The 16,207-nt window shown below is 42.9% G+C and overlaps 1 protein-coding gene across 1 annotated transcript in view; it reads left to right on the forward strand.

The window, feature by feature from the left end:
• Nucleotides 1-16,207, forward strand: part of LOC124282566 (nucleolin-like) — a 229,537-nt gene that overhangs the window by 106,051 nt on the left and 107,279 nt on the right. The window contains exons 5-7 of the mRNA XM_046718576.1: nt 1,558-1,701; nt 4,063-4,180; nt 6,109-6,260. Coding sequence (XP_046574532.1) covers nt 1,558-1,701; nt 4,063-4,180; nt 6,109-6,260 — 414 coding nt within the window. The remainder of the gene's footprint in view (nt 1-1,557; nt 1,702-4,062; nt 4,181-6,108; nt 6,261-16,207) is intronic.

Consider the following 16,207-nt stretch of genomic DNA (forward strand, 5'->3'; position numbering starts at 1 on the left):
ACACAAGAAATGCCAAATGGGAACCTTTGTCGGGTAATCTAAGTGATGTTACGACTAATTATACCTGTTATAAATTCATTAACTGACCACCAAGTGAATGATGACAAATAACGTGTAGGTTTATACCACCTAACATGTGTTACAACGAGGGAGTATTAATTGCTGTATTGCATGCAATTTTAATTGCATGTGAAAACTTATGGGCCGACACTGTTTTGAGAATACAAACAGGACTTCATTGTTGCATAAGAAATACGTATAAGCATTTGCTGTGTGCTAAAACTGTATGTACCTATTTACCTAAGTAATATTTCAGATTCTTCAAGCAATGGCAAAATAGGGTTGTTTAGTTTACCGTTTCAAATAAATCAAATGTCAATTTTTAATATCATACGTAATAGATGTCATAGTTTTACTTGACATGATTAAATATCGAGGTAAAAAACACAGAAATGGGATCAATTTGGATCAGTCATTATACAAATAAGGCCTAGCGACACCAATCGATTTTGACAGAATCGTCTATGAAAACAAGTTGTAACTCGGAAACTAGGCAAAGCAGGAGACAAAATTATATGACAGTAGATTGTGAGAACATATAGCTTTCATTTTCCACAACAGTTGTCACAATTTCAGGTTTATACAAACCTGTAAACAAGATAATTTACCCCCTGAAATGTAGATGAATTCTGCATCGGCCCTCATATCTATTCCTCATATGACATCACAGAGACGCCCCGCTCTCATTGGTTGAAATTTCGTTCGCGGGTGAGAATTGTGCACTGTTGTCAAAAAGGTTGATTTAAGTTGATTAAAGATCGAAGTGAGTAGTTTGAATGACGGGGTTTCATTTATAGCAATGCCAGTTAGTGATTTATGCATTTGTACCCACCTAGAGTATATGTGATCTTTTACTTTGTTTCAATTTACACTATTGTGACCACAGTGACTGGTACCAAAATGTCTGCCGTTTCTGAACTTCAATATAAGTCCTGAACTTCCCAAAACCAGGAAATGACTATATAGCTGGCATTTACATGATCAATCTGGGCAGGTCACATGGTCTGCATGAGCTTCCAGTAAGATGCGGGTTAGAATTGATCTTCAGCATTCCATGCTTGTCTTAAGAGGCAACAAACGGGAATGGGTGGTCAGGGTCACTGACTTGATTGCCACATGTCATCGTATCCCAATTGCATAGATCTGATGCTCATGCTGTTGATCACTGGATTGTTTGGTCCAGACTCGATTATTTACAGACCGTCGCCATATAGCTGGAATATTGCTGAGTGCGGCGTAGAACTAAACCCACTCTCTCACTCACCCCATATCAGTAGTTGGAGTGAGCTGTTCAGCGAGGCTGAAAACTTCATTTCCACTCCATATTTGAAAGAACAAGAGAAAGTGCATAACATTAGATAGTATCAGTTTGATTAATAGAAAAATAATAGTTAAAATTCAGTTTCTTGTGAGAAAGTTTGGGGGCATTCATGAAATGGAAGAACTGATTCTGCTTCAACAGCAGGGTTAACTATAGGTTGTTTGTTTTTCTGGCAGATGTCGGGAATGTTGTCAATGTGAACATCAAAAAGGAAATCAAAAGAAACAGCTCTACTTTGGAACAAGTAGGGAGCAAAGTGGAGAAACAGAAAGAACAGCTACTGACCATGATGAAGACAAGTAATATGCCTCAGTATACAGGTCAGTCAACACAAAGTATTAGAAACTGTAATCTGGTCAATCAGTTTAAACTCAAGCACTGTTGCATCATCATAAAGGCTGCCACATTGCCCCAAATAACTTAAGAAAATCAAAACAAACACCACACTCCCCAAACAAGATTAATTCCTGCATATAGTTTAGCCACTTGTCTTGTATTTTGGCTGTCATCACTCAGAAATGTGTTTCATGGGGAAGTTTCTTCCTAGACCACGGTAATAGAAATTCTACATCCAACCCAGCAGTTTCCTTTAGTGATTTTCAGCAGGTAATCAAATCTCAACAAGTGACTGTCCATAGTATTGATGAGATGGAAGCTATATAAATAACTACAACATGTCCTGGCTCAGAGGCATCTCCATCCAAGATACAAGAAGAGGTTGGTCAGATTTGAGGACTACTGTCATGGATGGCATGGAAGAATTCCCATCAATAGATGGTTATTGGGGTCTTGCATTGTGGTGTCATGTGACCTCTGACCGTCTGTTCCAGCACGGATTTGGCCTTGTACCTTTGGGTTGCAGTAAACAGAATACATTTCAATTACATGAACTTGAATTTGGCATATTGATAACTCCTTGGCTGTTCACTAAAATCACCGCCCTGATTGTCAAGCTTTGCACAATTTGGTCACTCTTCACTAGTATATTAACAACTTCCTGCCATCATAGGTTGTAACATGTTGGATTCTTAGTTCAAGATGTATATGGGAGCCACATTCCAGCTACAAAAGGCATCCTTGGATTGAAGACTGATATCTAAAGACCAGGATCATGATCACATGAGCATAGAATCATTCAGACAGATCACTGTGTTGGTGAATGATCATGATTGGGGAACTTGATAACACTGCACTAACACACATACTAGGAAGACTTTTTTGGTCATGTATGATCATGGATGAACTTCCTTGTAAAGGCGAGAAATCTGGACATCTTGGTGCAGTTACTGCTGATGAAGGAGATAAATTTGTTGAATTGACGTCATATTGTTTTGAGAGAAATTCTGTTAAAATCCCATATTATACACATGCCTTCAGCTCAGGAGGGGTTGCAAGTACAAGGAGCTTGCCTGTCCCATAAAAAGAAACTTCAGATAATTTGTCTCCAGAACAACCTTCGATGTACTTGTCACATGGAATCATCAGTGGAGACAATCCTGTCCTGGATTGCTATGGGTGTCATTTAAGAAAAACCAAGACCAGCAGGTTTGATGAATGATGCTGCACTTTTATTTCCCTTGGCAGACTGGTTTAGCTGCAGGATTGAGGGCTTGATATATACTTAGAAATCTCAACATACTGGCAGACTCTCTTTTGAGAGGAACAACATATCTGTCACTTTTGAGACTTGCCTTAACTTGAAACTCCCTGTATAGGTCAACACATTTCCAGATCCACAAGCTCTGCAAGTAGACACATTATGCATAGGCGAGGAATTTGATTATCATTTTCAAAGGGAACCATTACAGAATTCAGAAACACAATTGCAACTTCTTGCATGGAGAACCCTCGGTCAGTTTTGTGAGAATCCATCGGACACGGACCTGCGACCTTCAGATTATTAGCCCAATACCTAACCAACTGAGCTACGCCCACACTGTCACATTAAGTGTAAATGTATCTAGCCATACCAATGCTGCTATGGAAAAAAACCCAGAAAGAGTTGAATTTATCACAGACAATTCCAAAGGTTACAAATAAACATGGTGTCCCATTACTTTAATCTTCAGACACTTACAACTGAGCTTGATGCCATTTTGCACTCTCATCCCTTCTACAAGATACTATGTGTGGAATGAACTGATAAGCATGGGTGACAAGACGGTATTGCACGCTTGATGACCTCAGCAACAGTCTGATGTCACGGACTCACGAGGCATTGTTGTTTGTGCAACAAAGCTTTTCAACTTACGTCAAAGGGTATTCTGATGTAATTGTCAAGTTTGTTATGCTGAATTCTGAAAGAAGGTCATCAGGAGTAATTCCACACTCCTCCCCAATGTACAGCATCAGTGATGTAGATGTTGAGAAAAAGTGAAACTTCCTGTATGCTCAGAGGTTTTGGAAGAGATACTATTTGTGCCTCACCTTGTTATGCATAGCCAATAGACTTCTGTTAAAATCTAAAGATTTTATAGTGTGATGACAGCTAAAATACAGCCCACTATGCGAATTGTTTGAATTAAAAGTTATGGTTATGATTTGATATGTATAAGCTTGAATCAAGTCGCCTCATTATCTTGAGCTTTATGTGCTTATTTTAGCCAAGAACTTTCTGAGAGTGGTTTGTGAAAGCATGACTGCTAAGGTAGCTTTGTATAATGCATTGGTTTCTTTAATAGATGAGCAGACAATATTTGTAAAGAACCTTCCAGCAGATACAACAGAGAAGGATTTGAAAAAACTCTCAAAGGACATCATTGAAATCAGGCTCAGGATTGCTCTCTCTGGGAGACGTTCGTAAGTGTATAAAGTTGATATTCTGTGTGCTTGTATACTAGCCACGTAAAGAAACTGTGCACACAGAAAATGCCTTCAGAATTGGAATACAACACAGAAAAGACGACATGATGTAGACACTTTATAAGCTGAAGTATCGGGCCTCAACAACATGTCAAAAGGACATGAACAATATCCGTAGCGATGACGCCAGAAGTTCAAAATTTAGTCGGAGGTCACACGTCGAAGTCACAAAGTCAATAACGGGTATGACTATCATGCGCGTGAAGCACAGCAGTGCATCGACGACGCCGCATAGAGGTCGCTGCCGTCGCTGCCGTCTGGAACCTCTGTTTGATATGAGTCACCCGAATCCATCTGTCCTGTCTTGGCGTCGTTACTCGGGTTACTCAGAACGTTGGTGGTCGGCAACGTCATTACTGTTTCGGAAACGCCTGACCCATGCAGATATCGTGTTACGATGGCATTGGAAATGTGCTGCCACCTGTTGTTGGCTCATGCCTGCTCGAACCATTCCAATGGCTTCATGACATTGAGCACATGTTAATCTTGGCATGATGTGCATGTGACTTCTCATGTGAATTTGTGAACGTTTGAATGACCAAAGATCAAGCTTTCGACAGTGACATCAATTTCTGAGTTTCACCTGTTGTGTGCAGCTGCACAGGCTGCACGTGCAGTTACACATTGCAAGTCCATAGGCCACCATCAATGACGTCATGTTGCCTGGCACCTGCATGAGCGTTTGATTGCCTCCAATACGCTATGTTCACACCTTTATTTATGCATAAAGACGCTGTCTGCCTATCTTTATATTTTCTGTGCACACAGTTTCTTTATGTGGCCTGTATATGTTTACTTACACAAACAATTTGCTAATATATTTGCTAATTTGCCTAAAAGACGTTGTATAAAACATCAGAACCACTTTTTCTTGGCTTTTTGTCACTGAAATGTTCAGCAACACACTGACATGATTCACTGTAAATTTCTTCACTTACACATGAAAAATGCTTGTGTGACCAGCTCTTACCTTAAAAGCGACTTACATCTCCATAATATTAAAATTTGCAAAGTTGGCTGCAGCAGCTAAATACATCCACGTGAAGCTTTTTCCATCCATAGAATTTCTGCTTTACACATATGCCTAATTTCTACATCTGTTTCTACAGATGTTTGAATGATTGGATGATATTGAAGTTCAAGGTCACTGAGTATGAACAAGGCATAAAAAATGCTTGTGTACTGAAAGTGATCAAATTTGGTACACACAGTCACTAATCACATGACAATAAAGGTATTTCCAATTCTTCAAAAGATTTTAATCTGATTTCAAAATTGCCACCTCATCAGACATATTGTGAAAGCAATTTATGACCAAGTAGTTTGTCTTCACTATTTATGCAGGCAATGTCTAGATATAAAGGTTGAAATAAATTTTTTCATTAGAGGCTGGCTTTGTTGCTATTCTCAACTGTTCAGTACAGAGCCTGGTGGCTCTTTATATGGTATCTTGCTCGTCACGCCGAAGACCCATGCTCGATTCCCCCACATGGGTACACTGTGTGAAGCCCATTTCTGGTGTCCCCTGCCGTGATATTGCTGGAATATTGCTAAAAGCAGCGTAAAACCAAACTCACTCACTCACTCACTCACTCTTTATATGGTATCAGTTTTTCAGTTTTACTTTGTGAAATCTCCTCGGAAATACTTCAACAGATAATAACTGCACATACTTGTACATACTCCCATCATTGACAAGACCCTTATTTGTTCAAGAGAATCATTTTCAATATTGCCATTCACAATTGGAAAAAGGCAATAGAAATCAATCTAAAAAATTTTATTGTTTTGGAAATGATTGTCTGACCTTCATCAGAAAATCTGGATAAGTCTCCATTTTAAGTTTACAATTGAACTTTGTTTAGGTATGCCTACTTAGTATTTCCATCAGAGGCCATTGCAGAGAAGCACTACAAGTTACTTCAGCACAAGACTTTGAATGGCAAAAGTTTCATAGTTGACTTTGTGGGCAAGAAAAGTAAGGTCTACAAGAAGATGTCTTCACCAAAGCAATCAGGTACTGTATAGAATTTGTGAGCATAGCTTCCCCACGAATTTTAAAGGTTTTGTCAGAATTTGATCTCCTCCACATGGATTCTGTCCACAAGAATAAGTTTTGTTTATTAGGCTTGTTAAGGGCTTGTTTTCTATTCAGAATTACAGACTTCCTCAACAAAACCATTCCTAAAAGGCATTAAGTTTTGTGATTCATTTTTTTTTATTATGTTTCATGTTTGTGTAATCAGTTGCAGTGCTGATCATACCCAAGTAGCATGGAAATCTACTGATTACCCTTAATTTCCTCAGCCTCGCACACTTTCTGAAGCATAGTTTTTATGTTGTGTCTCTGAAATATAAGTTTATTTCTCATAACTGTGGACATAGACTGATAATTATCCAAGCTTATATACTACTCAAAAGTAGCCAAGGAACAGTGGTAATGTTGGGTTAGAATCTTTTAGTTAATATGCTGGGAAATTTACAGAGATTGGGTGCAAAATAGTGATTTCATTTGATCGTCAACTGTTTATGGTTTAAAGGTCATGTTATGCTAGGACGATAAGCCAATTTTGAAAGGTTTGAAGTTGGAAATTAGACATTTTTCTGCATTTTTGAGTTGCAAGCTGAGGCTTCAATAGGTCTTATTCTCCCGAATATACCCAAACCTGCCAGTGCATGTGATAGTGCAAATCTCCTTTAAAATCATGCACAATTTTCCCATATAAGCAACGTCTGGAACACAGTTCAGTCACATGTTGAAAACCATGCCTCAACGTCGCCGTCTAAGCATTACCGACAGGGGGGAGAGCTATTGGGTGGATCCAGGAGGCCTGCATACGTGAGGTGGCGAGAAGACTTAATGTTTCACCCTCAGTTATTCACAGACTATGGGTTCGTTTCCAAACTACTGGAGCAGTCCGTGAACAATGCCGCCCTGGTCGTCCACGAATAACAACTCGTCGACAGGACAGATTCATCGTCATCACAGCGTTATGGCAAAGAACTGTCACTGGAAATGCCCTTATCATCCGAAATGCAGACAACATCAATGTCTCAGATCAAAACATCAGGAACCGTCTGCGTGAGAGCAATTTTATGGTCATGACGTCAAGCTGTACGTCCAGTACTGCTTCCACATCACCTAGTCAACCATTTATCATGAGCCAGATACCATTTGCGTTGGAACAGACGCCAGTGGAACAATGTGCTCTTCACTGACAAGTCTAGATTTTGTTTGCAGTACAATGATGGCCGTATTCATGTGTACAGACGTCCGTGCGAGAGGGTTTCTGACGTCAACGTTAGGGAACGAAACATGTTTGGGGTGGTCAGTTATGGTGTGGGGGGCTTCAGCAATGGTCACCGCACTCCTCTATCACATCCAAGGGAATCTGACTGCCGTAAGGTATCGGGATGAGATTTTGCAACCCGTCTTTATTCCAGCCTTAAACGCCATTGGTCAAGCAGCTATTTTGCAGGATGTTAACGCACGACAATACCGTGGGAGAGTTGTCATTGACTTCCTGCAACAAAACAATGTCAACACCATGCAGTGGCCGGCCTATTCACCCGATCTAGCGCCCATTGAACACCTGTGGTACGTGTTAGGGCAACGTGTAAGGATCAATCATCCACCCCCTGTAAACGCTGCACAGTTGTTACAATTCCTGCAACAAGAGTGGTTAGCTATTCCCCAAGACTCTCTGAGGAATCATATTGCATCGACGAGACGACGGTGCCTCGCCTGGATTGAGAGCAGAGGGGGACACACGCGGTACTAGAGAACTCTAGTTCCTGTGACTTTTGCAAGTGACCCTATCATGGTAAAAGGTGCATTGTGCCCACACACTGCTTGTTGTCCCCCGCCGTAACGCGGAACGGGTGACTATGTATTCAGCGGCGTCTGTACATACGTCCCGATTCGTGATATCTCATGCACTGTAATATCCAATGTCATGAAATTTGGTGAGAGCCTGCATTAGGGGATTACGCAGACACCAGTCCATTTGGGTGACCTTGACCTTTTTTTCAAGGTCACCACGACACTTTGACCCCTTTTCAAACTGTTGTTAACGTGATATCTCATGCACTGTAATATCCAATATCTTCAAATTTGGTGACAGCCTACATTAGGGGATTACGCAGACACCAGTTTATTTGGGTGACCCTGACCTTAACTTCAAGGTCACCACGACACTTTGCACGCTGTTAACTCTTGTTAACGCGATATTTCATGGACTGTTGTACCCAATGTCTTCAAATTTGGTGACAGCCTACATTGGGGGATTTCACAGACACCAGTTGATTTGGGTGACCTTGACCTTATCTTCAACTCTTTTAACTCTTGTTAACACGATATCTCATGGACTGTTGTATCCAATGTCTTCAAATTTGGTGACAGTTTACATTGGGGTATTACACAGACACCAGTTTATTTGGGTGACCTTGACCTTATCTTCAAGGTCACCACGACACTTTGACCGCTTTTAAAAGGTGATATCTCATAAAACATTGCACCCAATGTTTTCAAGTATGTTGACAGTCTACATTGGGTGATTATGCAGACACCAGTCATTTCAGGCATCTTTTATGTGACCCAAAAATATAAAGTAGTAAATATAGATATTCCATTCTTTAACGACGGCAGACATTGCCATATCAGTGGCAAACACTTGTGTTTGATTTGAATTCATGTGAATCTGTTTCTGACCATAACCACCAATAAAATTTGTTTTCATCGTATCATGTGTGTTTTCTGTATAATAAAAAACCTAGGTGTTGCTTGGATTCTTTTGAGTAGTATATATTTGTCTGCATGTTGTTAAATTCACATGTGGCAAATATATGTTTGATTTTGACAGTCTTCTGTAATGTTATAAAAACATTTACCAGTTATTTGGTGAATGAGTTAATAGGGGTGAAAGGGTATACCGCGGTATTTGTAGAACCGCAGTATTTTTCCTTCGGTTCGGTATACTGTAATGTAATCCCAAAATTCAGTGTTTTCGGTTTTCATGCTGTCATATCATTAAGCTTCTTAAACCATTTCTAAAATGTCTAGAAACCGAATCATTTTGTTAAAATCTATGCATTTCTTTGCTGGATGGTCGCAATTTTCCCAGAAGTAAGTTTGAGATCGCCTCAAGTCGTCTACGTAGAATCAGCAAGACAGCAACTGCAGATACAAGATCAGTAGCTGGGTTCCGTTTTCAGTTATTTCAAATCAGGCGAACAGCAGAACAACTTATAAAATACAAATTTTTCATAAAAACACGCCATCATTAGCCGAAGTACTTATGATGTTTGCGGTGTGCAACACACCGCGTTATAGTGTGGATAAACACTGCCATCCGAAAACGTATGATGTCAGAAAACACACAATAAAACGATCTTCCTCGATTTCAATTTATTTGATTAACGTTAATCCCATTTTCATTCATTATTAGTTTACAGTAACATCGGAGTAAACGTGAAATGGCATCACCTCATTCTATACGCGTACCACTTCTGCTTACCATGTTCCTGAGGGTCTGCATTTCGAGCCTACTGTGATGGCATCAATTTCACATTATTCAATCACAAATTGATTACCACCTCATCATCCAGGGACCCCTTGACCCTTGACTCATTAAAGTCATATTTTTAACTAATCCTGCACTACTTACTTCCTGCACTTATTGCTTACGACTCGAAAAGTGGCTGTGCCAGACGATTGATGTTGAAAAGCGTAGACTGCGATCACTACCTGGTCTCGGGTAAACATCCGTCTGCGCACGCATCACCGGAAGGTGACGTCAGCCACCTCAGATTATTGCTTTTGACACGCCTCGCAAGACATGTGGTTTGCCAGCTCGACTGTTTTGTGTCCTATGAATTTGTCTTTTGGGTACTTCCCTTTGTTCTTCAGAGAGTGTAGGTATTACCTTTCTGTTTCGTTTTTCGTAGTACTGTTGTAGTGATGGTGTTTGTGATAAAAGCGGTAGTTTCATCACTATTATCGGTCACTTCACCATTCAGAACACGTGGCTTCGATGTATTTGTAGTGGCTTGTTCTTGGCTCATGCTTATATGTTATACTATCATCGTATATTATTATTAAGCCTTAATTCTGGTCTCCAGTTTATGTCAGTATTTTGTGAGACATTGTTCTCATTTATGCTGTTCTACCCCGTTACTATTATATTGTTTTACTGTGTGTTCCCCATTACTATTGTAATGTTTTTCACCGTGTGTTTGCTGGGGTTTTCTGCTATGTTGCAGTTTCTATACGGCACACGCTGTATAGTTTGTAAGGCGGGGTATCTCATAAGTGCCCTCATTCACACTCTGTGAATTGCACTTTTCCGTGTTTTCCCGCGTTTTTTTCACACAAGTAATGTGCTAGTTGCTCTTACTTAATTAATATAGCACCTTTTTTTTTGAAGCGCCAGGTCCAACACCGACTTCGCCTGTGACAAGCATCCAGATACTTGCCACAACACTGATGTCCTCTAGCTCTAGGGCGTCTGGCGATCCGTCTCCAGGTTGCTGTTTCCAGCGTGTCCTTGGCAGACGTCTTACTCCTGACGCCTCAGATGCATGCGCCGCGTGCTCAGCAGTCACTGAATGTTTCAACTCCCATTTGACTTGACCTAGTTAGCAGGGCAGTCTGGTACAACAGCGCCTATACGGCGCTTCTACCACATCGACTACGACCTCGGCATTCTGCAGTCGGTGTTAGCGCCTCTGTCGCAACACCAACCTGTTCCAGCGTCGTTCCTGTCTACAGGGAATGTATGATGCATCTACCTGATCCAGCTCCTGTACGGAGCTTGTAAAGCCATACTTACTCCCTCCAGCTCCTCTATGGCGTTTCTACCAGATCCAGCGCTTGTATGACGCCTATAAACGATACTCCCTCCAGCGCCTGTACGGCGTTACTACCAGATTCAGCGCTTGTATGGCACTTACAACACCATACTTACTCGCTCACTCCAGCGCCTGTCCGGCGTTTCTACCAGATCCAGCTCCTGTACGGCGCCTATCAAACCATCCTTACTCACTCAAACGCCTGTCCGGTTTTTCTACCAGATACAGCATTCTACCAGATCCAGCGCCTGTACGGCGGCTCTACTGGATCTAGCGCCTATAAAATCATACTCATTCACTCCCTCACTCCAGCGCCTATACCAGATTTAGCATCTATATGAAGTTACGTACTGCGTCAGCGCCTCCACATCTTTAAGTGTTCGGCAGCTGTTGGTTGCGCCACTGTCTCCGCGGACCTCTACGTCGGCAGACGGACACATCTTGCCCTCGAAGACTTCAACTAATATGGTACCTATACCGGGCGTGGCATTTACTGGGCGTGGATGAGGAAATTAAGCGCGTGACAGTGTTTCTTCTTACAAGGCACGAGACTCAAGGGATACGGCCCTTGATTTGGAATCCACACAGATGCTCCTTCCTGTCTCAACTTAGCTTCGGCTATTAACACTGTCTCTCAAGACCTGACAGAGATGAATCCGTACAGGATCGTCACCTCTCTTCTATATGCATGATGGCTTGGTAGTGGATGGTCCTCACGGTCCTTGGCGAACACTTACAGGCAGTTCTTGCCAGTGCAGGTGTTATTTGAGGTCAAGGATTTTCCGGTTAGGATTCAAAGCTATTTCACCAATCCTAGTCCTCGACTGCCATCTTTAATAACGAGTTCAAGGACGTCTATTGAGCAGTGTGTGACTTTACTCACAGGGAGATAGCGTTGATGGCCTTCCAGCAAGTCAAACATCCCACATCACATGAATCCAGTACTTACTATAGCCTTGACGCCACACTGTTAGGTGGGCTTGGAATCAGGCGCCGGTGCGTGGTAGGAGACGTGGTGACAAGTCTCACATCAACAAGAGAGGATATAAACGTAGCTGCGACCCTTCAAGGGTGACGGAAGCAGGGGCAACAAAAAAATCAAAGTTCAAGATCCACATGACTGGGCACTCCCTCATCCACTAGGCCCTTGTATTATCCAAACACCCGTACATTGGTGACGAGTGCGTTCTGACGTAATTGGTTATTTCTTGGGTGTCCATACGTCACAACATATGGACACATGGGTTCCGGCTCTTCATAGTTCTGCCTCTACGATGTGCCGGGTTCCAAGGTTTACCTTCGACCGGGAGTACCTGCTTAGCGCAGCATCAGTGATAATTTGGTGATTTCATGTGGGCTCTCCGCCATATTGCGTAATTTGCATGCGTCCACCCGGGAATGATAGGCGGGCGTTCGTCAACGTGTCGGCCTCCTGCCTCAGTTACCTCAGGGTTTTTTGTGGACTCGCCCTTAGATGTCATAGGTGGAGTCACCTTGATTGAGCGAGTTCCGAACAACATACGTTTTTGTCGGCGCCTCCATGCATTGGTGCCTCCATACAGAATTGAGGCGCCCATGCACTAACTAGATCTGATAACCTCAGGTTTTCGGCCGTTAGATCAATAAGCAGTTTGGAGCTCAAGGCAGTGTTCCTCACCATCCGTCACTGGGCGCAATAGCTAACGGGCAACATGATTGTTGTGGGGTTTAACGAGAGTTTGACCGGGTTACTGTTTCCAGACATTCCGTCTGTTTCCAGTAATAGCTGACACCCATATCCATCTGAGCACTCAGCATATTCCTGGGTGCGGGTACATCTTAGCGGACCCTATATTGGGATCTGACAGAGTTGCTTTCACAGAATGAATGCTACACAAAGAGATACTGGTTTATGTGTCTCCGTCTCCGAATGGTCAGCCTGGGCAGTGGATGGCTTAAGTCTTTCCTGGGGGCACTACACGCAAAATACGTTTCCTCCGGTCTTGCTTCGAAATGTTTTAGTCACAATAAAGAATTAACAACTTGACTTCGACTAAATTTAGTTGGTCCCAGATGACCAACCAGAGGTTGGTTTCAAGCTTCAAGAGCTCCTCTTCAACTAGCCAGATGTGGAAACATCCTAGTGCATCCTCAACCCACGCCAGAACGGTTCAATTAACACACTGCATCTTCGGGCGGCATTCTGCGCCAATTGCTTTTCAGCCAGAGCATTGTTACTGCTTTGCAAATGAACATTGGACTTCCATTAGGCACATGTATAACAAGAGGCAGTCGTTCGAGCAGGATCCGCTGAATGTATCCCCCCTCTTTTAGCAGTCTCCCTGCTGTATTTTTACAGGGAAGGCGTTTCAAGAAGGGCATGGTTGCCACTTCTGTTAGTGGCAATTCCCTTCGTTTTGGCAGTCCCCATTGACAGGAGCTACCGTCCATGCTTCGCTTGTTTAGCTCTTGAGTACCCAGGCTGCAGTTTTGACCACCCGCCAGGAATCTCAATTATTGGAACGCCTACGCGTTGTGTCTTGCAAGCCACTCACAAACACTTCCCTTGCAGACTTGCACAGCGATAGCGACAAGGGTCATGCGCTTGGTGTTAATTGTGTCAAGTTTGAACGACACCGTCATGGTTCTGTGCCTCTGGATATTTGATTGGGATTTCATCACTATAACCCAGTTGCCAGCGCGAAATGATCGATAGTTCTCTCTTTCGCCTTTATCGTCTGTTGTCGGCGTTGACGACGTTCCTGTGTTACTTTTGTGTTCAGCTGATGTACTCAGTTTGTACATTAAGCGCTCCCAAGCCGTTGGAGACATGTAAGCAAAACCACGAGTGTTTTGTGGATACAGACTACCATTATTCATGCGTATAATGTGGCTGGTCTGGTTCCCCCTACATCTACGCCATCCTCATGTACTTCGTATACTTGCCTGGACTATGGCACTTCACAGTAACTGTACAGTGGCATTGATGATGCATGAGTGTTTCTAGACGTCGGACACAGTCTTCACCAATCAGTATCCACACCACATGTGTCCAACGCCTCAGACCATTGGTGCCAGACCAGCACCTCACCAATCCCCGACAGATATCACCTCATTGTTGTTCGCCACGAAGATTGACGATGTCGTGTGGGGAATGAGTTGTTTTGAGAAAAACAACTGGGTGTGTCAGTTAAGGAGTCACACTTGAATAGATTCAAGTCCATGCTTTTTACTGCATTCCCTAAAGCTAATAACGCTTTAAACCGTGTGGTCTTTTTCCATTTAAGCGTACATGGCTTATATGCGAATTGCCACTGCGATATAATCCCTCTCTGCTGACCATTCTTCCAGATTCCACGAAGGTGCCTTCCTTCATGATATTTTTTCCCACGAAGTACGATGACACTGTGTGGGAAAAGAGTTGTTCCGAGGGAAACAACTGGGTATGTCAGTTAAGGAGTAACACTTGGAAAAACTCAAGTCAGTACTTTTTACTGCATTTCCCTAAAGCTAATCTCGCTTTAAAAATTGCATGGTCTTTTCATTTAAGTCTGCCTGTCTTAAATGCGAATTACCACTGAGAGATAGTCATTGTTTTTGTTGACTATTCTTCCAGGTGCAACGAAGATACCTTCCACCATGCGTTTTCTTCCCATGAAGCACGCCGACGTTCCTGTCTACAGGGAATGTAAGATGCATCTACCTGATCCAGCGCCTGTACGGAGCTTGTAAAGCCATACTTACTCCCTCCAGCCACTATAGTGTTTCTACCAGATCCAGCGCTTGTATGACGCCTATAAACGATACTCCCTCCAGCGCCTGTCGGGCGTTTCTACCAGATCCAGCGCTTGTATGGCGCCTACAACTCCATACACACTCACTCACGCTAGCGTCTGTCCAGCATTTCTACCAGATCCAGCGCCTGTACGGCGCCTATCAAACCATCCTCACTCACTCAAACGCCTGTCCGGTTTTTCTACCAGATACAGCGTTCTACCAGATCCAGCGCCTGTACGGCGGCTCTACTGGATCTAGCGCCTATAACATCATAGTGAGTGGCCTATAAAATCATACTCATTCACTCCCTCACTCCAGCGCCTATACCAGATTGAGCATCTATATGAAGTTACGTACTGCGTCAGCGCCTCCACATCTTCAAGAGTTCGGCAGCTGTTGGTTGCGCCACTGTCTCCGCGGACCTCTACGTCGGCAGACGGACACATCTTGCCCTCGAAGACTTCAACTAATATGGTACCTATACCGGGCGTGGCATTTACGCACTCCCTTGTCTTGAATTCATCAATAGGGCAGCCCAGGTGGATGAGGAAATTAAGCGCGTGACAGTGTTTCTTCTTACAAGGCACTAGACTCAAGGTATGACGGCCTTTGATTTGGAATGCTCCTTCCTGTCTCAACTTAGCTTCGGCTATTAACACTGTCTCTCAAGATGGTAAGATACCTTCCACCATGCGTTTTCTTCCCATGAAGCACGCCGACGCCGTGTGGGAAGAAAGTTGTTCTGGAACAACTGGGTGTGTCAGTTAAGGAGTAACACTTGGGTTAACTCCAGTCACAGCTTTTTACTGCATTTCCCTAAAGCTTATAACGCTTTAAAAATCGTGTGGTATATACCATTTAAGACTACGTTTCTTATATATTCGTACTACCACTGCCTGATCGTCACTCGCTGTCCGCTTTAGGTGCCACGCCGGTTTTTACCACCACCGCAGCGCGCTTGATGACATTGACCGAGCTGTCTTTGTTTACCTTGCGGGGCGATCCCCGCAGATGACACGCCCTCCATCCTGCCTGTCCGATAAATGTGCAGGAAGTAAGTAGTGCAGGATTAGTTAAAAATTTAGTAAAAGCTAAATATTTTTTATGTTTGTATACTTATCCTGCACTACTTATGATAAGGGCCCACCCTGCGCTTTCAGCTACCTCCCCTCTTGGTATTCATCTGTGGGATTTACGGCAATAATCAGAGGTGGCTGACGTCACCTTCCCGGTGATGCGTGTGCAGACGGATGTTTACCCGAGACCAGGAAGTGATTGCAGTCTACACTTTTCAACATCAATCGTCTGGCACAGCCACGTTTCGAGTCGTAAGCAATAAGTGCAGGAAGTAAGTAGTGC

The sequence above is a fragment of the Haliotis rubra genome, unplaced genomic scaffold, assembly GCF_003918875.1.
Source record: "Haliotis rubra isolate DU_JTF1 unplaced genomic scaffold, ASM391887v1 Scf30, whole genome shotgun sequence".
NCBI classification, from domain to species: Eukaryota; Metazoa; Mollusca; class Gastropoda; order Lepetellida; family Haliotidae; genus Haliotis; species Haliotis rubra.